This window comes from Lissotriton vulgaris, chromosome 4_1 (assembly GCF_964263255.1).
Source record: "Lissotriton vulgaris chromosome 4_1, aLisVul1.2, whole genome shotgun sequence".
Classification (NCBI taxonomy): domain Eukaryota; kingdom Metazoa; phylum Chordata; class Amphibia; order Caudata; family Salamandridae; genus Lissotriton; species Lissotriton vulgaris.
The window spans coordinates 1,061,681,068-1,061,707,033 of NC_141691.1; the positions used below are offsets into that span (position 1 = coordinate 1,061,681,068).

Sequence of the window (25,966 nt, forward strand, 5' to 3'; positions counted from 1 at the left end):
GCCATCATTCCTAGCAGTTGCATAAACACTTGAGCTGGTAGGGAGCGTTGAGGCTGGAATTGAGACATTACGTTGTGAAACGTTTTAAGTATGGCTAGAGTTGGATAAGCTACAGTTTTGTGGGTGTTTATGGTAGCCCCTAGATAGTCTTGAGAAATGGAAGGCTGAAGATGAGACTTGGCATGGTTTATTGTGACCCTAGTTGGTGAAGGAGTTGCACAGTTTTGTTTGTGTGTTGCAGGCAACAGTCGTATGAACTGGCTTTTAGCAGCCAGTCGTCTAGGTAAGGGAAGACGTGAATATGTTGTCTTCTCAGGTCGGCTGAGACTACTGCAAGCATTTTTTGAAAACCTTGGAGCAGTTGTGACTCCGAATGTTAGTACTTTGAATTGATAATGCTGGCCTGCCACGCCAAACCGTAGGTATTTGCGGTGAGCAGGGTGTATTGGTATATGGAAATAAGCGTTATATAGATCCAGGGCAGATAAAAAAGTTGCTTTGCTGAAGGAGAGGAAGTACTTGCTGTAGCGTTACCATGTGAAAATGGTCCGAGTGAATGTATAGATTGAGTTGTCTGAGGTCTACTATGGGTCTGAAAGAGCCAACCTACTTGGAAATTTGGAAGTATAGTGAGTACACTCCTGTTCCCTGATATTGTAACGGGACCGGTTCTATTGCACGTTTTTGCAATAAGGAAAGAACTTCTTGCTTCAGAAGTGTAAGATGTTCTTGTGACATGAGATGTAACCTTGGAGGAATATTGGGTGGAGTGCTTGTAAGCTTCAGACAATAACCAGATTGGATAATTTGTAGAACCCATTTGTCGGTTGTAATTGTATTCCAAACGGGTAGAAATTCTGAGAGACGGCCCCCGACAGGAGTGGGATGATCAGGGGTATTGGAAATAAGTCATTGTTTACTGTTATTGGCGGGGGGCGGGGGTAGAATTACCTCTGCCCCTTCCCCTACCAATATTACCTTGAGATCCTTCTCGACAATAGCCTCTAGAAGAGGTTACTTGATTGTTGCCCTTGTAAGAGGGAAAGGCATTGTAAGTAGAGATGTTTTTGGAGCCGCCTCTATAGAATGAGCGACAAAAGGAACCTTTGTTGGAGGGTGCTTGCAATGCCCCCATGGACTTGGCAACCTCCGTGTCTTTTTTCATCTTTTTTAACGATGCATCAACCGTTGGCCCAAAAAGGTGTTGCTTATTGAAAGGTTGATTAAGAATAGAGGCTTGTACCTCTGGTTTGAAACTAAAAATCCGTAACCAGACATGTCTGCAAAGCAGTACGCTAGTGTTTATTGCCCGAGCAGCATTATCTGCTTGATCTAAGGCACATCTGATAGAGGTATTAGTTATTAATGTACCCTCTTGAATAAGATGGGTGGCTTTAGGTTTATGCTCATCTGAAAGGAATTGTATGAGCTTTTCGAGTTCATCATAATGAGCTCTAGCATATCTCGCTAGTGATGCCTGGGCATTAGCAATGCACAAATTATTAGCAGCTTGTTATGCTATCCATTTACCGGAATCGCAAAATGTTTTGAATGTAATATTTGTTGTTTGTGATGTAATCCTAATTTTCTGTAATGCTTGAGGCAGAAATGTTTTCTATTGTGTAAATAATGTTTGTCTTTGATGTATGTACAAAGTGTATTTAGTCTTGTAAATATTAGAATTTATTGTTCTGTTACGATTTTTTGAAAATACAAAAAGTATAAAATAATGGACACAAAATAATGCTGTCTAAGGTAGGTTACAAAAAATTGGTTTCTTACCCTTTTAAAACATTGAGTAATTGTGGTGTGGGCACTGTGTTTTTGCGATTCAATATAAGGTCTAGCCCCCACTACGTGTTCACGGACCTATCCCCTTTTGTTCTCATCCATTTACCGGAGGCATCTAATAACTTGGGACTCTTTATCGGGGGCAGGGTGTTCTCTGTGGTTTGGGAGTTGGCCCTCTTATGAGCATTAGAAACGACCAATGAGTCTAAAGGTAATTGCCCCTTGATGTAGACTGGGTAATTAGGCGCAGCCCGGTATTTCCTCTCTACCCTGGGAGTGATGATTCTAGCTTTGACTGGGTCTTTAAAGATATCATCAGTATGTTTAGCTTTTGTGAGGAGTGTGTAGCCCTTTGAGATAAACTAAGGGTCTCTAATACAAAGTCTTCCTCTAGACTTTCCTTGTGTAGCTTTACCCCATGGTATTGAGCAGCTCTATTAATGAGTTCAATGTACCCAATATTATCATCCTTAGGGGAAGGTTTTGAAGGATATGGATCCGGGTCATTATCCGGTTGAGGGACATTATAATTATCCCAAGGATCTGGATCCTGTGGTGCGTGTTGTGGTACAAAGTCACCTAAATAGTCATCGTCTTCTGTATCGTGGTGGTCAGGTGACGGTGGTGTAGGAGAATGTGTAGGTGTAATAAGTGGAAGTTCAGAAATCTAAGGAGAAGAAGAGTCAATAGTCCACACTTTCCTCTTCAAAGGAATGTGGTAATTGTCTGATAAGCCCATTTTCCTTTTCTCCAGAAATTAGGCAACAATGTGTTCAGTTTCCGGGTTGAATGAGATTTCCTTTTTCCTGGGATCCGGTGGATTTTCGGTCAGAAGATTATTATGTGCAGTACCTTCTTTAGATGTCTGTCTCAGTGTCGAAAGTTTTGGTTCCGAAGTTTTCGGCTCAGAAGATTTTCCTTTCCTCAACGGCTAAAGGTAGACCAGAAGGTGTTTATGTTTCAATGTCGAAGGTTTGGGGTCGCCACCGGCGTGTGTACGGGTCGAGCCAGTGTTCGAAGGTTGTTTGTACTTCGGCGCCGAGGTGCTCGAAACTTCTTCTTGGTGCGGACCTTGGCCCGCAGGCAGAGGAGGGACAGGAGCCTTTGTCTTATAAAGGAGATGATAGGGAAACTGATAGTCTATACTCATGGCTCGCTGAGCCGGGGGAAGGTCTTCTGCATCGGAGTTGTCGGACACAGAGACGTGCTCCTCCTCCATCTTGGCCTTCGGCGCTCGTGATTCTTGTTGACTGTACTCTTCTGGAAGGAGGTCCGGCACACGGCCGCTTTGCTGGTACATTTCGTAACGTCGAGCCCATCAATCACAAAGAGTTTTCTTTCACCGAAACGACTGACATGCGTCGCAGTGTTTCTCGTTGTGTTCCGGGGATAGGCAAAGATTGCACACCTCGTGCAAGTCGGTGCGCTGGAACTTAGCGCGACACCTTGGGCATAACTTGAATGGAGTCCGTTCCATCAGCTGCGACCGATCCCGATGCGGTTATGTCCAACAGCCTTCCACGAATGTTCCGATGGGAAGAGTTCAAGATTTCCGCTATGCGGAGTGTGAAACGCGGTCAATTAAAAAGACCGTCGAGGGTAGTGGATTGTATGTCGAAGGAGGTCCGAAACATGGTGCAGAATCGGAGCGCAACAATTCACATCCAAACCCGATGGCGGAAAAAAACAATCTAACAATGGAGTCAATGCCCATGCTCACTATCACCTAAGGGAGGAGTCACCTACCTCTTGACTGGAAAGACATATCCGAAGAAAAACAAAGTGCAAACATCCGGACCCAACACTAGATGGCGATCTATGCACAAGTATATGATCTGCAGCTCATATGCCTCGAACAAATAGTTTTAATTAACATTGTAAACATCTTTCGTATCTCTGTTATATCTCATGTGAACGAGTGTGAGAGCAAAAGGGAGTGTCCTGTGACCACGATCCCAGAGAGGGTCGATAGTGTTGTGTTCATTTGTATCTCTGGATATGTTTAGGAGGGCAAGTGAGACACTATAGCTAGTCGGACTCAGGCTCATGCTTACTGAGGTGGTATGGTGACTCAGTCCCATCCTGCTGACGTTCTATGGTCCAAAGCATAGTTCTGTTTCGGAGCAGAAGCCCTGCAACACGGTTAGTTTGTATTTCAGGTTGGGGATTGTTGGAAGCAACAAGCAGAGCATTCGGCTTCAGAGCGGAGTTAAACAAACCACACTCAATGTTCTCTATAATTCTAGATAAATGACCCAATGCCCACTCCAGCTTCCCTGACGATATCTTCAAATTATTCAACTGTTTATTCAGAATTTTTAAATCCCCACCCTGTGGGCTTGTGTGAGAAATACAAGGTGCCAAGGAGGCTGTATCTGTTGAGTTTGGTTTCTTGCTACCCATCCCCCCCCCCGACTTGGTTTCCAAAAGAGTCAGATTAGGGGGTACAGGAACCCTATCCCTCAATCAACTGCTTGCTTTTGTGAACCGTGCATGAGAATTGCTTAAGATGCCACTTGTACATGTATAAAGTCCCTGTAGAGTCCAACCCTCTGGAAGACCCAAAGTTGCTAGTTATTGCGGCCTTAACAGATGTGGCCGGAAACATTGCCTCTTCCTACTCTGGAATAAGAATAGCGTCCAAATATCTAGAAGCCGGTTGATCTTCGACAAGGGTGATTTCCTCAGATAGGACTCCCATTACATTGTTGAGGAAAGTCAAAATTGAATTTTGAGTGCTTGGTCCCGTCGGCAACATTCAGAGGCTCTCCTTTCATCTTCTCCACACTACCAATCGTATGAACAGGTTATTTTGGCTTAGAGAACCAGGTAATGACCAAAGGATGATAAAGACCATACACATACAAATCTACCAAGTCACTCACCCCAAGCAGCAAAGGTTAGGGGAGTAGCGTAGCCCAGCTTAGCGTAGCACATCCCAGCTAAGCGTAGCCGAGAGTAGCGTAGCATAGCCCAGCCAAGCAATGCCCAGGGTAGCGTAGCATAGCCCAGCCAAGCAAAGCCAAGGGTAGCGTAGCATAGCCCAGCCAAGCAAAGCCAAGGGTAGCGTAGCATAGCCCAGCTAAGCATAGCCCAGGGTAGCGAAGCATAGCATAGCCCAGCCAAGCGTAGCCCAGGGTAGCGTAGCAAAGCCAAGCGTAGCCCAGGGTAGCGTAGCAAAGCTAAGCATAGCCCAGCGTAGCATAGCAAAGCCAAGCATAGCCCAGTGTAGCGTAGCAAAGCCAAGCATAGCCCAGCGTAGCGTAACAAAGCCAAGCGTAGCCCAGCGTAGCGTAGCAAAGCCAAGCATAGCCCAGCGTAGCGTAGCAAAGCCAAGCATAGCCCAGGGTAGCGTAGCCCAGCCAAGCATAGCATAGCCCAGCCAAGCATAGCCCAGGGTAGCGTAGCAAAGCCAAGCATAGCCCAGGGTAGCGTAGCAAAGCCAAGCATAGCCCAGGGTAGCGTAGCAAAGCCAAGCATAGCCCAGGGTAGCGTAGCAAAGCCAAGCATAGCCCAGGGTAGGGTAGCGTAGCGTAGCAAAGCCAAGCATAGCCCAGGGTAGGGTAGCGTAGCAAAGCCAAGCATAGCCCAGGGTAGCGTAGGAAAGCCAAGCATAGCCCTGGGTAGCGTAGGAAAGCCAAGCATAGCCCAGGGTAGCGTAGGAAAGCCAAGCATAGCCCAGGGTAGCGTAGCAAAGCCAAGCATAGCGCAGGGTAGCGTAGCAAAGCCAAGCATAGCGCAGGGTAGCGTAGCAAAGCCAAGCATAGCGCAGGGTAGCGTAACCCAGCCAAGCATTGCCCAGGGTAGCTTAGCCCAGGGTAGCGTAGCAAAGCCAAGCATAGCCCAGGGTAGCGTAGCAAAGCCAAGCAAAGCCCAGGGTAGCGTAGCAAAGCCAAGCATAGCCCAGGGTAGCGTAGCCCAGGGTAGCATAGCAAAGCCAGGCATAGCCCAGGGTAGCATAGCAAAGCCAAGCATAGCCCAGAGTAGCGTAGCCCAGGGTAGCGTAGCAAAGCCAAGCATAGCCCAGGGTAGCGTAGCAAAGCCAAGCATAGCCCAGGGTAGCGTAGCAAAGCCAAGCATAGCCCAGGGTAGCGTAGCCCAGCCAAGCATGGCCCAGGGTAGCGTAGCCCAGCCAAGCATGGCCCAGGGTAGCGTAGCCCAGCCAAGCATAGCCCAGGGTAGCATAGCCCAGGGTAGCGTAGCAAAGCCAAGCATAGCCCAGGGTAGCGTAGCAAAGCCAAGCCTAGCCCAGGGTAGCGTAGCAAAGCCAAGCCTAGCCCAGGGTAGCGTAGCAAAGCCAAGCCTAGCCCAGGGTAGCGTAGCAAAGCCAAGCCTAGCCCAGGGTAGCGTAGCAAAGCCAAGCCTAGCCCAGGGTAGCGTAGCAAAGCCAAGCCTAGCCCAGGGTAGCGTAGCAAAGCCAAGCCTAGCCCAGGGTAGCGTAGCAAAGCCTAGCCTAGCCCAGGGTAGCGTAGCAAAGCCAAGCCTAGCCCAGGGTAGCGTAGCAAAGCCAAGCCTAGCCCAGGGTAGCGTAGCAAAGCCAAGCCTAGCCCAGGGTAGCGTAGCAAAGCCAAGCCTAGCCCAGGGTAGCGTAGCAAAGCCAAGCCTAGCCCAGGGTAGCGTAGCAAAGCCAAGCCTAGCCCAGGGTAGCGTAGCAAAGCCAAGCCTAACCCAGGGTAGCGTAGCATAACCCAGCCAAGCCCAGCGTAGCATAACCCAGCCAAGCCCAGCGTAGCATAACCCAGCCAAGCCCAGCGTAGCATAACCCAGCCAAGCCCAGCGTAGCATAACCCAGCCAAGCCCAGCGTAGCATAACCCAGCCAAGCCCAGCGTAGCATAACCCAGCCAAGCCCAGCGTAGCATAACCCAGCCAAGCCCAGCGTAGCATAACCCAGCCAAGCCCAGCGTAGCATAGCATAACCCAGCCAAGCCCAGCGAAGCATAGCATAACCCAGCCAAGCCCAGCGAAGCATAGCATAGCATAACCCAGCCAAGCCCAGCATAGCATAACCCAGCCAAGCCCAGCATAGCAAAGCCCAGCATAGCAAAGCCCAGCATAGCAAAGCCCAGCGTAGCATAGCATAACCCAGCCAAGCCCAGCATAGCATAGCCCAGCCAAGCCCAGCATAGCATAGCATAGCATAGCATAGCATAGCATAGCATAGCCCAGCCCAGCCCAGCATAGCCCAGCCCAGCCCAGCATAGCATAGCCCAGCCCAGCCCAGCATAGCATAGCATAGCATAGCATAGCATAACCCAGCCAAGCATAGCATAACCCAGCCCAGCATAGCATAGCATAGCATAACCCAGCCAAGCCCAGCATAGCATTGCATAACCCAGCCAAGCCCAGCGTAGCATAGCATAACCCAGCCAAGCCCAGCATAGCATAACCCAGCCAAGCCCAGCATAGCATAACCCAGCCAAGCACAGCATAGCATAACCCAGCCAAGCCCAGCATAGCATAACCCAGCCAAGCCCAGCGTAGCATAGCATAACCCAGCCAAGCCCAGCGTAGCATAGCATAACCCAGCCAAGCCCAGCGTAGCATAGCATAACCCAGCCAAGCCCAGCGTAGCATAGCATAACCCAGCCAAGCCCAGCGTAGCATAGCATAACCCAGCCAAGCCCAGCGTAGCATAGCATAACCCAGCCAAGCCCAGCGTAGCATAGCATAACCCAGCCAAGCCCAGCATAGCATAGCGTAGCATAGCCCAGCCCAGCGTAGCCCAGCCCAGCGTAGCCCAGCCCAGCGTAGCCCAGCCCAGCGTAGCCCAGCCCAGCGTAGCCCAGCCCAGCGTAGCCCAGCCCAGCCCAGCCCAGCCCAGCCCAGCCCAGCATAGCATAGCATAGCATAGCCAAGCCCAGCGTAGCATAGCATAGCCAAGCCCAGCGTAGCATAGCATAGCATAACCCAGCCAAGCCCAGCATAACCCAGCCAAGCCAAGCATAGCATAGCATAACCCAGCCAAGCCCAGCATAACCCAGCCAAGCCAAGCATAGCATAGCATAACCCAGCCAAGCCCAGCATAACCCAGCCAAGCCAAGCATAGCACAGCACAGCATAACATAACCCAGCTAAGCCCAGCATAACCCAGCACAGCACAGCATAGCATAACCCAGCCAAGCCCAGCACAGCATAGCATAACCCAGCCAAGCCCAGCATAACCCAACCCAGCCTAGCCCAGCCCAGCACAGCATAGCATAGCATAGCATAGCATAACCCAGCCAAGCCCAGCATAGTACAGCACAGAATAGAATAGAATAACCCAGCCAAGCCCAGCATAGCACAGCACAGCATAGAATAACCCAGCCAAGCCCAGCACAGCACAGCACAGCATAGAATAGAATAACCCAGCCAAGCCCAGCATAACCCAGCATAGCACAGCACAGCATAGAATAACCCAGCCAAGCCCACCATAACCCAGCCAAGCCCAGCATAGCACAGCACAGCATAGAATAACCCAGCCAAGCCTAGCATAACCCAGCCCAGCACAGCATAACATAACCCAGCCAAGCCCAGCACAGCATAACATAACCCAGCCAAGCCCAGCGTAGCATAGCATAACCCAGCATAACCCAGCCAAGCCCAGCATAACCCAGCCAAGCCCAGCATAGCATAACCCAGCCAAGCCCAGCATAACCCATCATAGCACGGCACAGCATAGCATAACCCAGCCAAGCCCAGCATAGCACAGGATAATCCAGCATAGCACAGGATAATCCAGCCAAGCCCAGCATAACCCAGCCACGCCCAGCATAGCACAGCATATAATAACCCAGCATAGCATAGCACAGCACAGCAAAGAATAACCCAGCCAAGCCCAGCACAGCATAGAATAACCCAGCCAAGCCCAGCATAGCACAGCACAGGATAGAATAACCCAGCCAAGCCCAGCATAACCCAGTCAAGCCCAGCATAGCACAGCATAGAATAACCCAGCCAGGCCCAGCATAACCCAGCCAAGCCCAGCATAGCACAGCACAGCATAACCCAGCCAAGCCCAGCATAACCCAGCCAAGCCCAGCATAACCCAGCCAAGCCCAGCATAACTCAGCCAAGCCCAGCATAACCCAGCCAAGCCCAGCATAACCCAGCCAAGCCCAGCATAATCCAGCTAAGCCCAGCATAACCCAGCCAAGCCCAGCATAACCCAGCCAAGCCCAGCATAACCCAGCCAAGCCCAGCATAACCCAGCCAAGCCCAGCATAACCCAGCCAAGCCCTGCATAACCCAGCCAAGCCCAGCATAACCCAGCCAAGCCCAGCATAACCCAGCCAAGCCAAGCCCAGCATAGCACAGCACAGCATAACCCAACCCAGTCAAGCCCAGCATAACCCAACCCAGTCAAGCCCAGCATAACCCAACCCAGCCAAGCCCAGCATAACCCAGCCAAGCCCAGCATACCCCAACCCAGCCAAGCCCAGCATAACCCAACCCAGCCAAGCCCAGCATAACCCAACCCAACCCAGCCAAGCCCAGCATATCATAGCACAGCATAACCCAGCCAAGCCCAGCATAACCCAACCCAGCCAAGCCCAGCATAGCAAAGCACAACCCAGCCAAGCCCAGCATAACCCAACCCAGCCAAGCCCAGCATAACCCAACCCAGCCAAGCCCAGCATAACCCAACCCAGCCAAGCCCAGCATAGCACAGCACAACCCAGCCAAGCACAGCACAACCCAGCCAAGCCCAGCATGACCCAACCCAGCCAAGCCCAGCATAGCACAGCCCAGCATAACCCAACCCAGCCAAGCCTAGCATAACACAGCCAAGCCAAGCCCAGCATAACCCAGCCAAGCCCAGCATAACCCAACCCAGCCAAGCCCAGCATAGCACGGCCATGCATAGCATAACCCAACCCAGCCAAGCCCAGCATAACCCAACCCAGCCAAGCCCAGCATAGCACAGCCCAGCATAACCCAGTCAAGCCCAGCATAGCACAGCCCAGCATAACCCAGCCAAGCCCAGCATAGCCAAGCCCAGCACATCATAGAATAACCCAGCCAAGCCCAGCATAACCCAGTCCAGCATAGCATAGCCCAGCCCCGCATAGCATAGCTCAGCCCCGCATAGCATAGCCCAGCATAGCCCAACATAGCCCAGCCCAACATAACCCAGCATAACCCAGTCCAGCATAGCATAGCCCAGCATAGCATAGCATAGCATAGCCCAGCATAGCATAGCATAGCCCAGCATAGCATAGCATAGCATAGCCCAGCATAGCATAGCATAGCATAGCCCAGCATAGCACAGCATAGCATAGCCCAGCATAGCATAGCATAGCCCAGCCCAGCATAGCCCAGCCCAGCGTAGCCCAGCCCAGCGTAGCCCAGCCCAGCGTAGCCCAGCCCAGCGTAGCCCAGCCCAGCGTAGCCCAGCCCAGCGTAGCCCAGCCCAGCGTAGCCCAGCCCAGCGTAGCCCAGCCCAGCGTAGCCCAGCCCAGCGTAGCCCAGCCCAGCGTAGCCCAGCCCAGCGTAGCCCAGCCCAGCGTAGCCCAGCCCAGAGTAGCCCAGCCCAGCATAGCCCAGCCCAGCCCAGCATAGCATAGCCCAGCCCAGCATAGCCCAGCCCAGCATAGCCCAGCCCAGCATAGCCCAGCCCAGCATAGCCCAGCCCAGCATAGCCCAGCCCAGCATAGCCCAGCCCAGCATAGCATAGCCCAGACCAGCATAGCCCAGACCAGCATAGCCCAGACCAGCATAGCCCATCCCAGCATAGCCCAGCCCAGCATAGCCCAGCATAGCATAGCATAGCATAGCATAGCCCAGCCCAGCCCAGCCCAGCCCAGCATAGCATAGCATAGCATAGCATAGCATAGCATAGCATAGCATAGCATAGCATCGCCCAGCATAGCATAGCATAGCCCAGCCAGGCATAGCATAGTCCAGCCAAGCCCAGCATAGCATAGCCCAGCCCAGCATAGCCCAGCCTAGCATAGGCCAGCCCAGCCCAGCATAACCCAGCCCAGCATAACCCAGCCCAGCATAGCCCATCCCAGCATAGCCCAGCCCAGCCCAGCATAGCCCAGCCCAGCATAGCATAGCCCAGCCCAACATAGCCCAGCATAGCCCCCCAGCATAGCATAGCATAGCCCAGCCCAGCATAGCATATCCCAGCCCAGCCCAGCATAGCATAGCATAGCCCAGCCCAGCATAGCATAACCCAGCCCAGCATAGCATAGCATATCCCAGCCCATCATAGCATAGCCCAGCATAGCATAGCATAGCATAGCATAGCCCAGCCCAGCATAGCATAGCATAGCCCAGCCCAGCCCAGCATAGCATAGCCCAGCCCAGCATAGCATAGCCCAACCCAGACCAGCATAGCATAGCATAGCCCAGCCCAGCCCAGCATAGCATAGCCCAGCCCAGCCCAGCATAGCATAGCCCAGCCCAGCCCAGCCCAGCCCAGCCCAGCATAGCATAGCATAGCCCAGCCCAGACCAGCATAGCATAGCCCAGCCCAGCATAGCATAGCCCAGCCCAGAATAGCATAGCCCAGCCCAGCCCAGCATAGCATAGCATAGCCCAGCATAGCATAGCCCAGCCCAGCCCAGCATAGCCCAGCCCAGCCCAGCCCAGCATAGCATAGCCCAGCCCAGCCCAGCCCAGCATAGCATAGCATAGCCCAGCCCAGCATAGCCCAGCCCAGCCCAGCCCAGCATAGCATAGCCCAGCCCAGCATAGCATAGCCCAGCCCAGCCCTGCATAGCATAGCATAGCCCAGCATAGCATAGCATAGCCCAGCCCAGCATAGCCCAGCCCAGCCCAGCACAGCACAGCACAGCACAGCATAGCCCAGCCCAGCATAGCATAGCCCAGCCCAGCATAGCCCAGCATAGCATAGCCCAGCCCAGCATAGCATAGCATAGCCCAGCCCAGCATAGCCCAGCCCAGCCCAGCATAGCCCAGCCCAGCATAGCATAGCCCAGCCCAGCATAGCATAGCCCAGCCCAGCATAGCATAGCCCAGCCCAGCATAGCATAGCCCAGCCCAGCATAGCATAGCCCAGCATAGCATAGCCCAGCATAGCATAGCCCAGCCCAGCATAGCATAGCCCAGCCCAGCATAGCCCAGCCCAGCATAGCATAGCATAGCATAGCCCAGCATAGCCCAGCCCAGCATAGCATAGCATAGCCCAGCATAGCCCAGCCCAGCATAGCATAGCATAGCCCAGCATAGCAAGCATAGCATAGCATAGCCCAGCCCAGCATAGCATAGCCCAGCCCAGCCCAGCATAGCCCAGCCCAGCCCAGCATAGCATAGCCCAGCCCGGCATAGCCCAGCCCGGCATAGCCCAGCCCGGCATAGCCCAGCCCGGCATAGCCCAGCCCGGCATAGCCTAGCCCGGCATAGCCTAGCCTAGCCCAGCATAGCCCAGCCCAGCCCAGCCCAGCATAGCCCAGCCCAGCCCAGCCCAGCATAGCCCAGCCCAGCCCAGCCCAGCCCAGCATAGCCCAGCCCAGCCCAGCCCAGCCCAGCCCAGCCCAGCCCAGCCCAGCCCAGCATAGCATAGCATAGCATAGCATAGCATAGCATAGCATAGCCCAGCCCAGCATAGCCCAGCCCAACATAGCATAGCATAGCCCAGCCCAGCATAGCCCAGCCCAGCATAGCATAGCATAGCATAGCCCAGCATAGCATATCCCAGCATAGCCCAGCCCAGCATAGCATAGCCCAGCCCAGCATAGCATAGCATAGCCCAGCCCAGCATAGCCCAGCCCAGCATAGCCCAGCCCAGCATAGCCCAGCCCAGCCCAGCCCAGCCCAGCCCAGCATAGCCCAGCATAGCCCAGCCCAGCCCAGCCCAGCCCAGCCCAGCATAGCCCAGCCCAGCCCAGCCCAGCCCAGCCCAGCATAGCCCAGCCCAGCATAGCCCAGCCCAGCATAGCCCAGCCCAGCATAGCATAGCCCAGCCCAGCATAGCCCAGCCCAGCATAGCATAGCCCAGCCCAGCATAGCATAGCCCAGCCCAGCATAGCCCAGCATAGCCCAGCCCAGCCCAGCATAGCCCAGCCCAGCATAGCCCAGCCCAGCATAGCCCAGCCCAGCCCAGCATAGCCCAGCCCAGCCCAGCATAGCCCAGCCCAGCCCAGCATAGCCCAGCCCAGCATAGCCCAGCCCAGCCCAGTCCAGCATAGCCCACCATAGCCCAGCCCAGCATAGCCCAGCCCAGCATAGCCCAGCCCAGCCCAGCATAGCCCAGCATAGCCCAGCCCAGCATAGCCCAGCCCAGCATAGCCCAGCCCAGCATAGCCCAGCCCAGCATAGCCCAGCCCAGCCCAGCGTAGTGTAAGCTAGCCCAGCCCAGCGTACTGTAAGCTAGCCCAGCCCAGCGTAGTGTAAGCTAAGGCCAGCCCAGTGTAGCGTAGCAATGCCCAGGGTAGCATGGCCCAGGGTAGCATGGCATAGGGTAGCGTGGCCCAGGGTAACGTGGCCCAGGGTAACGTGGCCCAGGGTAACGTGGCCCAGGGTAACGTGGCCCAGGGTAACGTGGCCCAGGGTAACGTGGCCCAGGGTAACGTGGCCCAGGGTAACGTGGCCCAGGGTAACGTGGCTCCGACTGACTCTTCTTTGCATGCGTCTCACGTGGCAGGGAAAGACGCTGTGCTAGCTAAAGCTCCAGTGAAAACTGGTGTGGGCAGTAATGAGGGCCTCCTCCTTCCCTTAAACATTTCTGGGACATGTAGACCTCTGCAGGCAGCCACCATTCCTCCCACGCACCGGGGGAAAAATGTGTTATATAGTGCTCCAGTGAAAGCAGGTGCAGGAAATAATGAGTGCCTCCTCCTTGTCCTCAAGCGTCCCCTGCATGCAGCCGCAATTTCTCCCCTCTTTTTAAACTTTGTGACCATCATAAACTAGAATGGTTTAGGGATTATGGACCAATTCTGCTCAAGATTTTTATACAGATTTAGTACAATACCTTCCAGTTTCTTCACTCTGGCTTCCAATTTCTTCTTCCTAAAAGATAAACATCCATCACATATCAATTCTACCAGGTGATTTCTCCTTTTAAACATTTTCAACCAGGACACTATCAATTTATAATGAAAAAAAAATTGGGACAACTGTATTGGGTAGACACACAACCATTCATTCTTCAATTGAAGAGAGCACTGGTCTTTAAATCTCAATAAATCAAAGTGTGTGTCCTAATCAGGAAGCAGAAGGAAAATGTTATTTGTCCTGTAGGCATCTGCTTATTGTCTACGGCGAAATGAAAATTACATTTGTGGAGAGCTTTAATACCCAGAGGGGTCTAGGAGCAAGCCCAAAAAAAGGAAATAACCAAGCGGGTGTGGAAAATAAACAGAGGAGTATTAATGATTGAACTGTCAGGTTTTTAGAGCTTTTCTAAAAGCAAGCAAACCATGAGATTAAGAGACAAGGAGTTCCACAATTTGGAAGTGCAGATCACAAAACAACGGCCACCCCAGCTTGATCTTTTGAATTTTGGAAATACTAGGTTGATGGCGGAGGATGAATGTAAAGGTCAAGTAGGGGTATACCACCGAAAGCACCTTTTAAGGTATTAGAGTCCAGAGTTATGCAGAGCCTTAAATGTGATGCAGATAGCCTTTAAGTCAATGTGCTTCTTGATGGGAAGCCAGTGAAGCTGCATCAAAGCCTTTGATGCAGACTGATGCTTGGGGACTCTTAAATGAAGACGACATGCAGCAGTCTGTAGAATCTGCAGTTTACTCAAGAATCTATTCTGTATAGTGTGAAGAGCGCATAGTACTAGTATACTTTAGAGATAATTAAGAGTGGAGGCGGAATAAAAAGGAAGACTTTCCTAAGTAGCTTTAGCATAAAGAAAGAAGAAGAGATGGTGTTGATCTGACCTTCAAAAGACAGCTTATTGTCCAAAAGGACACATAGATTTTTCACTTTTATGACAGGAATCGGAGTTTGTCCACCCTTATGTTTGAAGATCTGGCCAGGTGGTCCACCACCAGAGAAATCCCTTGGCTGTCTAGCCACTTTTATAAGGGCAGAGCCTCCTGGCACAGTGTCCAGAAACTAGCTCTGCACTGGTTGGCTTGTAGCAATACGACATGGTGGTGGTGGTGTTGTTCTAGAGTACCAGTAACATCCTTCCTTTGTTGGTGGGCGGGAAGCCTTCAGCACCAAGCAAATCACCTTTAACTTCAACAAGTTGATATGGAGTTGAGTCTCCGAAGGAGTTCAGATGACGCTGATCTACATCTCTCCCAGGTGGTATTTGGACAGAATATTTAGTTTTAAATACTGTGGGAAATACATATTGTGTAAAAAATATCTGTACCACTGAAATATTGTGTGACAGAATATCGTCGCCAAGACTATCGTTTTTATGGTACATAACATCCTTTTAAAGAACACTGTTTTTTAATATCAATGTCTTTAAAATAGCTGGAAAAAAAAAATTTGTAATTAATTTTATGTTTCAATTACCATATTAATTTTAGGTGTTGGTATAATTGTAATTTTTTTATACATAACGTTTGTAGTTGTAAGTGTTTTAGCAGTTTATAAATGTAAACTCCCGCCTAAAACTCAACGGTGAGAAATCGGAGATCATGCTCCTAGGCGACCCAAACAAACTCCCCAAATCCCTAGCCTGGCCCCCCAGCATGGGCACCACCACCACCCCCCACACCAAAAAATTAAATCAAGAGCCTAGGCTTCTGGCTTGACCAGGACCTCAGCTTCAGAGCCCAAGCGAAAAAGACAGCCGGCACTTGCTTCGGGCTCATGCGAGCTGCCCGTAAGATCCTCCCTCTTATCCCCCCCCAGTCTAGGAAAACCCTTATCCAGGGCCTTGTTATCTCTAGACTGGACTATGGAAATGCCCTGTACCTAGGCGCCCCAGTAGCTGTCATTAAAAAACTTCAGCACGCTCAGAATGCAGCAGCAAGTCTCCTCACTGGAACGAATTCAAGATGCTCGGCTAAGCCCTCCCTCAAGGCTCTTCACTGGCTACCCATCCAGGAGCGCATCGCCTTTAAAACCTTAAGAATCTCTCATAAAATCTTACAAGGTAAAGGCCCCCCCATACTAAAACCACTCATCAAACCCCATAAATCCACCAGACAGCTCAGGTCGGACTCCCTTTTTCTTGCCAGCGTCCCTAGAATAAGAAGTATTTAACAACAAGGGGTGGTGATGGACAGAGTTTCTGAATTAAGCAGAATACTCTCACCCAGTCAAGAGATCAGGGCTAGATCCAACACCGTTTTTAGCTCACTGCACCATCCCAGCTCAGAACCTGGCTATATGCAAATTAATAGGTGAAGATGCCTTCAAGGGAATTTATTTCATGCGTACTTGATTATTTAGACTAATTTTAGGAAGGATCGGTTAGTGATCCTTGTTAAGAATCAATCAAAAACTGTGGAATTTCAATTCAATTTAAACAATTTGTTTCAACAAGACACAACATACAAAAAACAACACAAGGTGTATTAGAAAAATATAATTTTATCCAAAAGAATTTTTAAAGAAATCACTTCATATACAGATAAGTGAACAAACAGAAAATTAGGACTGTGGGTACACACATAAGTAAATTAATACGTGACTCAACAGAACCTAAAAAACACCTATCCCAAATCACACTGAATAAATCAAGACAGGGATAAGATGAAATGTCGACGTTTCGGTTTCCTATGAATTAATTACGGAAACCATCTTCAGGACTGAAGTCAATTGGAATCTGTATAGAGAAAATTGCAATCTGACTTCCTAGCACTGCCCGACTATGATTGCTTAAGGGCTGCCACGGTCTAATTTCTGTGAAATTGACTTTCTACTTGCGGCGAGGCTTGGAGCTGTACACACTGCTTCACATACCGCTGAACAGTGATAAACTATCTTGAACTAAATATTTACCACGCTGCAATTTACTTTTATTAGATTATCGCCGTATGGTTGATTACACATCTGTGTCTGAACTCTCCATGTGGAAAAAACTTCTCTATGTACCGGTATTAGTTTCTGCTCACCGCGTCTAAGCTTCATTCAACATACCGCTTATCAACAGGTGTGGCCAGAAACCTCCCTTCTTTTAACCCCATGGCTGCTAGGCGTTTTCCCGTCCTGCGCTGGGTTTTATTGTTTTATATTGTTTTATGACGAGCTGGCCTTGTCATCCGCGCACGGCAGGTAAGCGCCATGACGAGGCCAGCTCGTCATTAGCCTCGAAGGGGTTAAATAAAAGCCAGCATCAATACAGCGAAGCCCACAAACTTGTTTTTAAAGTCAAGAAGTCAACTAACATACCAAATAGAAGCGGTTCCACCTTGAAATTAGACCGTGGCAGCCCTCAAGCAATCATAGTCGGGCAGTGCTAGGAAGTCAGATTGCAATTTTCTCTATACAGATCCCAATTGACTTCAGTCCTGAAGATGGTTTCCGTAATTAATTCATAGGAAACCGAAACGTCGACATTTCATCTTATCCCGGTCTTGTTTTATTCAGTGTGATTTGGGATAGGTGTTTTTTAGGTTCTGTTGAGTCACGTATTAATTTACTTATGTGGGTACCCACAGTCCTAATTTTCTGTTTGTTCACTTATCTGTATATGAAGTGATTTCTTTAAAAATTCTTTTGGATAAAATTATATTTTTCTAATACACCTTGTGTTGTTTTTTGTATGTTGTGTCTTGTTGAAACAAATTGTTTAAATTGAATTGAAATTCCACAGTTTTTGATTGATTCTTAACAGGGATCACTAACCGATCCTTCCTAAAATTAGTCTAAATAATCAAGTACGCATGAAATAAATTCCCTTGAAGGCATCTTCACCCATTCATTTTCATTACCCAAGCCCTCAAGGGTATACTTGGGTTGCTCACTTTTTGTAAATTATATGCAAATTAGTCTGTTCCTGTCCCAGTGCATGATGGGAACAGGCCAAACCAAACTACCAAGCCAATTCTTACACTGGGACGGAAACAAGCTTCCGGGGACCGGTTTCTGGCATTTCAGCCGTCGTCGGCCCGCTTGCTTGAATCCTGATGGTGCAATGAGCAAGGGACTCACATCTGAGTATACCCTTCCACGCTTAGGGTGACAAAATATTTAACAACAAGGGGTGGTGATGGACAGAGTTTCTGAATTAAGCAGAATACTGTCACCCAGTCAAGAAATCAGGGCTAGATCCAACACCGTTTTTAGCTCACTGCACCATCCCAGCTCAGAACCTGGCTATATGCAAATTAGTCTGTTCCTGTCCCTAGAATAAGAAGAGCACGCACGGGTGGGCGCCGCTTCGCACACAACGCTCCTAAACTCTGGAATAGCCTCCCCCTTAGCATCCGCAAAGAAACCAATCTGCTGTCATTTCGCAGACTACTGAAGACCTGGCTCTTCCCCCAATAATCCTACCCCAGGAGTACTTTCAGGCTGATACTATAGCGCTGGGACGCCCTAGGGTAGCTACGCGCTCTATAAAGTCTATCAATAAAATAAATAAATAAATAAAATAATTACTAATTTATAATGAAGTACAGGGTTGTTGAATTTTAGGTGAATAGGGTGCGAAGTTAACTTATTATAAATGTAATATACTTTTTTATTATAAAATAATTTTTTAATTGGTTATTACGTAAATCACTTCACTGTAATTGATAATTTATATGTTGAGTTTAATTTATAAATTTTACTATATACTTACATTTTACTATTTTTAATAGTATGTAATATTTTCGTAGCGGGTTGTTGGGTTTATAAGGGAATGGCGGTAAGTTAATTTAAATAAAATGTATTTCATTTTTGTGTGACATTTTTTAATGTCATTTAAAATATTTGAATGTTAAATATGTAAACAATTTTGTTTTAAAATTGCTTACCTTAAGTGATGTTTTATTTATTTTAATGTGCACTTTAATTGCGATATGTTAGTAATGTAATTTTTAATATTATGTTTTTGTTAGGGGATTATGGAGTGAAGATGTTAGCCTATATTTTATAAACATTTTTATTTATGTGTATTGAGAATTCATTATATATAATTTTAATGTACTATGTTGATCATTTGTTTTATTTAAATTATTAATTTAATGATAAGCTTTTTTATATTTTTGAATGTGAAATGATTTTTCATTTCAAACTGCAATTGCTTTTTTAAGTATTTCAAAATAAATGCGTTGGTACTAAATTTAAAATTTAGCTTTTTTGTCTTTATTTGTAGCTAGGGAACAGAATGATATAAGTAATGTCATTAATCTTTGCTTTTTGTTTTGACATATTTTCTTGTTTTTGTTGAATAAGAAATGAGTTACTTACCTGTAACTGCAGTTATCCAGTATTGGTGTCTTTCATAGATTCACATGCCTGAATCATTCCCCGTCGTCGGAATGGGAGTCCCCGGTACATAAATACTGTAATGTCCCATAGACATATAGATAAATACATTAGTAACCTATCCCTGTCCTTTTGTAGAAAGGACCAAACTCTAGAAAAGAGCCAATCAGCTATCACCTCCCTCTAGAACCCTCCTGGAAGGAGCCTCGGTCCCTCAGATTTTCGTACGCACAAAGCTAAGTAGGCGTTTTACTGAGAGGAGCAGGTGAGCCCTTCCAGGGGAGGCGCGAGGGTTGCATGCGAATCTATGAAAGACACCAATACTGGATAACTGCGGTTACAGGTAATTAACGCATTTCTTATCCAGTATTAGGGGTGTCTTTCATAGATTCACATGCCTGAATCAGAGTAGCAAGCAATGAACAAAGCACATTTCGGATGGTATAGGATATACAAGTCATTAGATAACATATCAAAACGACTATTAGAAACATGCATTTGCAAGCAAGAAATACCACCAAATGGGCGTGGCTTGGACGCCGATCGGGATGGCGGCGTGAGCTTGCAGCTCCGCGCCTGATCCCGCTAATTCTCCTGAAAACTACACCATCGGCGCTCCCTGAGGGGCGGTTTCCCCGTACGAAGTATTGGAGAAGCAGTGGAGAGCAGCTGGGGGCCAACAGGAGACCGAACATAGTGCTGAGACCCGATTCCGAAGGCCGGAGGTGCCGCGCCGGAAATGAAGAAAATGGCGGCGCACGGGAACGATGGTGACTGCTGGAGGGGCGAGGAGGGTCAGAACTGACCCGGATAGCAAACAATTGCCGACAAGGTGCGAGGAGCGGGGGTCCAACTGAACGGGACCTCAGAGAGGGACTAGAGGCGTGAGGGGCTCCCATCGGCCTGGTACACGGCAGACGCAGCACTTATCCCCCCCCCCGCTCCCTGACATGGCGACCGTGTGAAGGGCGGCCCTCCGTCGACCTGCGACCCTGGTCTCCGGTGGCTGCCGGGACCATCGTGGGAGCTTGCTGCCGGGTGGAACTGTTGAGACGCTTGAACTAGTTCGGAGAGCAGAGGGCGAAGCTCCCGTGACGGAGGGCGCGAGGCCTGGTGAAGCACCTAAGGCGACCGTATGGCGACGCACGAGGCAGCCAAGATGGCCGCTGCTGGTGGAGATCCCACCATGGAACACGGTCGAGAAGACGCGACCGCGCTAGCCCGAGATGGTGGAGCCCACACCCCCCCCCCCCGGAAGTAACGGAGCAGGAGCGGAGGCTGAATCAGCGACTGTACAACATATTGGAAGCAATAACCGCGACTAAGGAGTCATTGCACCAGGACATAGCACAGGTCGCCACGGGGCTGGGTCTCTTGAGGGCGGTCCATGCTAAGCTCTCGGACAGAGTAAAAGAGAATGAACAACTACTTCAGGAGCTGAAACCGGCGGTAGTGACCGCGGAACACAAATTAACAGATATCCTTAGCCGCCTAGCCACACTGGAGAGACGAGCAGAGAATGCCGAAAGTCGTAATCGGAGGAACAACGTGAGGGAGGTAGGCCTTCCGGAAAAAATTGAAGGGGATGATGCTGTGGCCTATATGGAGAACTGGTTCAAAACGGTGGTGGCGCTGGAGGGTCTCTCTCCTTTCTTTTCCCTAGAGCGAGCACACAGGGTCCCAGCTCGCCCACCTATGCAGGGCCGGCCGCCTAGGCCGATGGTGGTGAAACTCTTACATTACAAGGATCGGGACCTGTTGATACAGAGGGCGCGCTCACTGGGCCTCTTTCAAGTGGACAATAGCCGGGTCACGGTCTTCCCGGACTACACACAGGAGGTCCAGAAGAACAGAGCGTCCTTACTGACCGTGAAAAAAGAACTGAGGGAGGAAGGGATCCAATACTCCTTGCTTTTTCCGGCCAAGCTACGAGTGATCCTAGATGGGAACACTCAATTCTTTCAGACCCCGGATGAAGCATGGTCGTGGCTCGAGTTATATCGCGCCGGAACGGACCGCAATGGCAAAAATCAGAGGGAGAGACATAAACCGATCCAGATCCGAAAATCACAGCGTATCGGCAAACGAAATAAGCTCAAAAGAGCGATGAGGGATGTTCAGATGGCGGCGGACAGGAAAGGTGCGTTGGCTGCAACAGCGAGTATTACGAGGTCGCAACAAGAGAAGGCATCTGTGGGGTCGGACTCTGACGAAGATGGAGGAAAATCTGGAGAAGAAGAATCGGAAGCTGAGAGCTCGAAGGGACCAGCGGTCACCCCGCAGACATCAGATGGACTCTTTAATGAGTGACAATTGAGAGGGCTGAACAATCCAGTCACTTCTACTGGGGCAGGCTCTCCTGGTGTTTGGCTGGCTGGCAGGTATGGTGCTGCAAATGCAGTATGGTATCGAGGGCGCGGGATGGGGGCTCTGCCTGCCCTGGGTCTGCGCTAACTCACCCTCTTGCGGCCCTTAAGGCCTTCTGTGGTGGCGACCACAGATTAGTCTAATGTGTGCTGTGTTACAGGTTTGGAACAGGGCTGAAGATGGGTTATTAGGTCCTGTCCTGGGGAGTGGGGTTTGGGGAGTTCTTTTGGTAGTTCTGACGGGGGGATACAACTGCAATGATGTGGGAAACAACTGGTTGCTATTGAAACGGTACGGAGACGACTACTATGGGGACGTTACCTAATTTGAAATGCCTAACATGGAATGTCCGGGGACTTCGAACAATGGTGCGACGCCACAAGGTACATGCTTATCTGGTGAGGCGTGGCGTCCAGATTGCAATGTTACAAGAAACTCATTTAACCAAGCAAGAATGCACTGCACTGCAGAAGAGATGGCGTGGTCAGGTGTTTGGCACCACGAATTCGGCGTTTGCTAGAGGGGTGCTGATATGGATAAGGGCGGGGATACCGTTCCAGGCTACGAACCAGCTGGTCGACTCGGAGGGCAGATATGTGGTGGTGGAGGGGAGGTTATATGGTAGGGATATGATTTTATGTAGTGTATACGCCCCTAATGTTGATCAGGCCCATTTTTTTGATGGTCTAACGAGTTCGCTGGCCTATTTCCTGGCAGGCCCCATCATCCTAGGAGGTGACTTCAACTCAATCACTGATGTGACACTTGATAGGTCGCACCCACCATTGGCCGACTCCCCAGTGCGTAGGCTGACCACACACAGGAAGGAATGGCAGGAGAGTTGGGGATTGATAGATGTGTGGAGGGAGCAACATCCTGATACTAGGGACTATTCCTTTTTTTCAGCCCTGCATGCACTACACGTCAGAATAGACTCTGTCTTGTGCAGTGGCCCCCTGGCTGCCGTGGTAACTCACACGGAATACTTGACTAGGACTATCTCGGATCACAATCCCTTGTTGGTGTTAGTGCAGTGGCAGCGGGCGAGATCGGCAGTTCCAACATGGAGGCTGCGGCCAGATACATTGGAGGATCTGGTGTTTAGTGACACGGTCCAACAGGGCATTGAACGCTATTTTGAGGAGAATGAGGGTTCAGCTACCGCGGGGTCGATAGAATGAGATGCGATGAAAGTGGTGGTGGGAGGCGTATGCATGGGCAGGTTCTCGAATGCAAGGACATCAGTCTTGACTGCTCTAGCGAAAGCAGAGGATGCGTTGAGGGAACTGGAACAGCGTAGGCCTGAGCGACCGGATTTACAGGAGCGGTTACTTGAGACTAAGGAAGTAGTGGCGACTGAAACGGAACGGCTGTGGTGCTATGATTATAAGCAATACACCATCAAGGCACATGCTGAGGGGGATAAAGTGGGTACACTCCTTGCTAGGCTTGCCAACCTAGACACTAGAGGTTGCCCGGTCATGAGCATAAGACCAGAGACAGTGGGAATAGTCTACTCGCAGGCGGCGGTACTGGCGCGCTTCCAGTCTTACTACACGAAGTTGTATGCATGCCAACTGGGGGTGGAGGTTTCTGAAATAAGTGAATACTTGGACTCTGTCCCACTGCCAGTGCTGGATGACGAGGAGGCGAAGGACCTGGGAGGCCTGTAACGCTATCGGAGATTAGAGTGGTCATTAAACAGATGGCAAGAAATAAAACGCCTGGGGTAGATGGCCTGCCGATTGAATTCTACCTGAAATATATTGATATTTTAGCGCCCAGACTATTGGTGGTGTACTCTGAAGCCAGAATGTTGGGGTACTTGCCCAAGTCAATGAGGGAGGTGCTACTGGTGCCACTACTGAAACCCGGCAGAGAGACATCCGATGTGACGTCTTATTGGCCCTTGTCTAGGCTAACAGTGGACTATAAGATCTTGAGCCGTATTCTAGCCACCAGACTGCTACCACATATGACTAGACTAGTGCATGGGGACCAGGCTGGGTTTATTCCTACTAGGAACACGTCAATGAACATACACCGATTGATCCGGAGATTAGACAGTGCTGGGGACGCAGATCAAGAACCTGCAGTTTTGTCGGTTGATATTGAGAAAGCTTTTGATAGCCTTGAGTGGACATACCTGGATGAGGTGTTGGTGAAATTTGGTATAGGAGAGGGATTTGGGAGATGGACAAGAGTGCTGTATTCATCGGCCATAGCGAGGGTACGGCTAGGATCGATGATATCCTCAGATTATCCAGTGCGTAGAGGGACGAGGCAGGGGTGCTCGCTGTCCTCCCTGTTGTTCGCACTGGCAATGGAACCACTGGCGGCGCAAGCAAGGTCGGGGGCCATGTACCAGGGGATCAAGCAGGGTGAGGAGTCGCATTACATATCACTGTATGCGGATGATCTGTTATTATACCTAGCGGACGCAGACCGGGCCCTAGAGGGAGCAGTGGGTATGTTATCCAGATTTGGCCAGTTGTCAGGCCTTAAGGTGAACTGGACTAAAACCTGTATCTTTCCGCTGCAGGCAGGTGCGCCGTGTCCCCCTCTCGCGCTGGAGGTGGTCTGGGAGCCATCTTGCTTCACTTATCTGGGTGTCCGCATCTACCATGAGGCTGCGAGTCTGTTGGAGGGTAAAATAGGGCGTTGCATGCGCGCATTGAGAGGTTGCATATCTCTTTGGGCCTCCCTCCCTCTCTCGGTGCTGGGTGGAGTGGCGCTATTGAAAATGGTGGCGCTCCCACGGTTGCTTTATTACTTCCGTACCCTGCCTATATGGATCCCTCAGCGGGTCTTTAAGGAACTGAGGATGATGGTAACTGACTTCCTTTGGGGTCAAGGACGACGCAGGGTGGCATTGAACACTCTGATTAGACCCAAACTCGAGGGGGGGATGGCAGTCCCTGAATTTGAATTATATTATTTAGCAGCACAACTTCAAATACTCACGCAACACATCACCAAAGAGTTCAGGGGACCAGATCATGAACGAGGGACTGGTATTCAACGCCATGTCTTGTCCTACATAGTTATGCAACAGAAACTAGATATGAGGGACCTTACAATGGAGGAAAAGACTATCAGGCTGTCTTGGCAAAGAAGTCTGAAGAGAGCGAAGAGAGCCCGGCCGTATGTACCAGAGATACCACTGGGAATGCTAACCGCTCTGCCGCATGCGGGTGATTGGTCCCCGTTATTAGAATGGGAGGAGATGGGCTTACAGATGGTGGGGGACTTATTCATAGATGGAACATTGGACCCCTTTCAGACGTTGCAGGAACAGTTTGGCCTGCCAGACGGGAATTTTCTTCTGCATGCGGCAGTGCTTGCGGCGATGCAAAAGCACTGGAAGGGAGGACTAGTTGAGCCGGAAATGACCATGGCCTGCCAGTATGTGGTGATGGCCGCGGGCACTTTTAAAGCGGTAACCTGCCTTCATAATAGGATGTTAAATGAGGGACTGGAACCACTGCAGGCGCTAAAGGCGAAATGGGAGGCCAGTATAGATAAGCCCATCCCGGACACGGTGTGGGGCCATATTTTGAAACGGACATGGAAGGGAACCAGGAATGCACGTTTCCAGCAGGTACACTTTTTTGTCCTACACAGGGCATCCCTGACCCCGGAAAGGATTAAGCGGTACTTTCGGGTACACGACGCAATGTGCCCGAGGTGCCTGGCGCCTGAGGTTGACCTGGATCACCTGCTGTGGGGCTGTCCGAACTTAGGGACGTACTGGCCGGAAGTGGGAGAACTCCTGAACGTGGTTACTGATAGAGAGGTAGACTTTGACATGGCGGCGTGCTTACTGCTTTGGTTCCCTCACACAAACAACACAAAAATCACAAGCAAATTTATTGATCTAGGGCTCATGCTGTCTCAAAGAGAGATTACCTGGCATTGGAAGTCCAAGGAGGGTCCGTCCGTGAGGAGATGGATGAATGAGCTGCTGAAATGGTCCGGGTGTGAAAGTGTGCTCAGAATGCGACAGGCTGCCAGGACTGATAATGATAAAAGCTTGGAGATGGCGAGAGCATGGGAGATGATAGTTCAAGCGTTGCATGACTATATGGTAGAAGATGAAGAGTAAGTACATTGAACAACTAGGGCTCCATGAGGCTTGAAAGAACAAAAGCAATTCCCGATTTGTGGCGTGCTCCATTATTAATACCGAATAACTATACCCACATCAGCAGCAGTTGGGAAGGGGGGGGGGAGGGGGGGGTGGTTTGGGAAGGGTTGTTAGGCACCGAGGCAATGTTATGGAAGATACCCGCAGTTGAAACCTAGGGCTGGGTACGCAGCAGTGGGTCCCAGAGGGGGGTAAAGCAGGTTACCGATGGGCAACAATAGAAATACCCTGGAACAGGCACCATAGACGTCCACTGATAGGAACGAGCAGGACCAGGTGTTACAATTCCGATGTCACCCACATAGGGCGCCTAGGCATGCTTGCTGGTGTAGAGGGGGGGGTGGGAGTTTAGGGGGGTAAAATGCAGATAC

The 25,966-nt window shown here is 50.3% G+C and overlaps 1 protein-coding gene across 3 annotated transcripts in view; it reads right to left on the bottom strand.

Moving 5' to 3' along the window:
• The window catches only part of ICE1 (interactor of little elongation complex ELL subunit 1), an 868,698-nt gene that overhangs the window by 687,140 nt on the left and 155,592 nt on the right, over positions 1-25,966 (bottom strand). For all 3 annotated transcript variants that reach the window (XM_086965290.1, XM_086965289.1, XM_086965288.1), the window contains one exon: positions 13,716-13,753. In XM_086965290.1, coding sequence (XP_086821416.1) covers positions 13,716-13,753 — 38 coding nt within the window. The remainder of the gene's footprint in view (positions 1-13,715; positions 13,754-25,966) is intronic.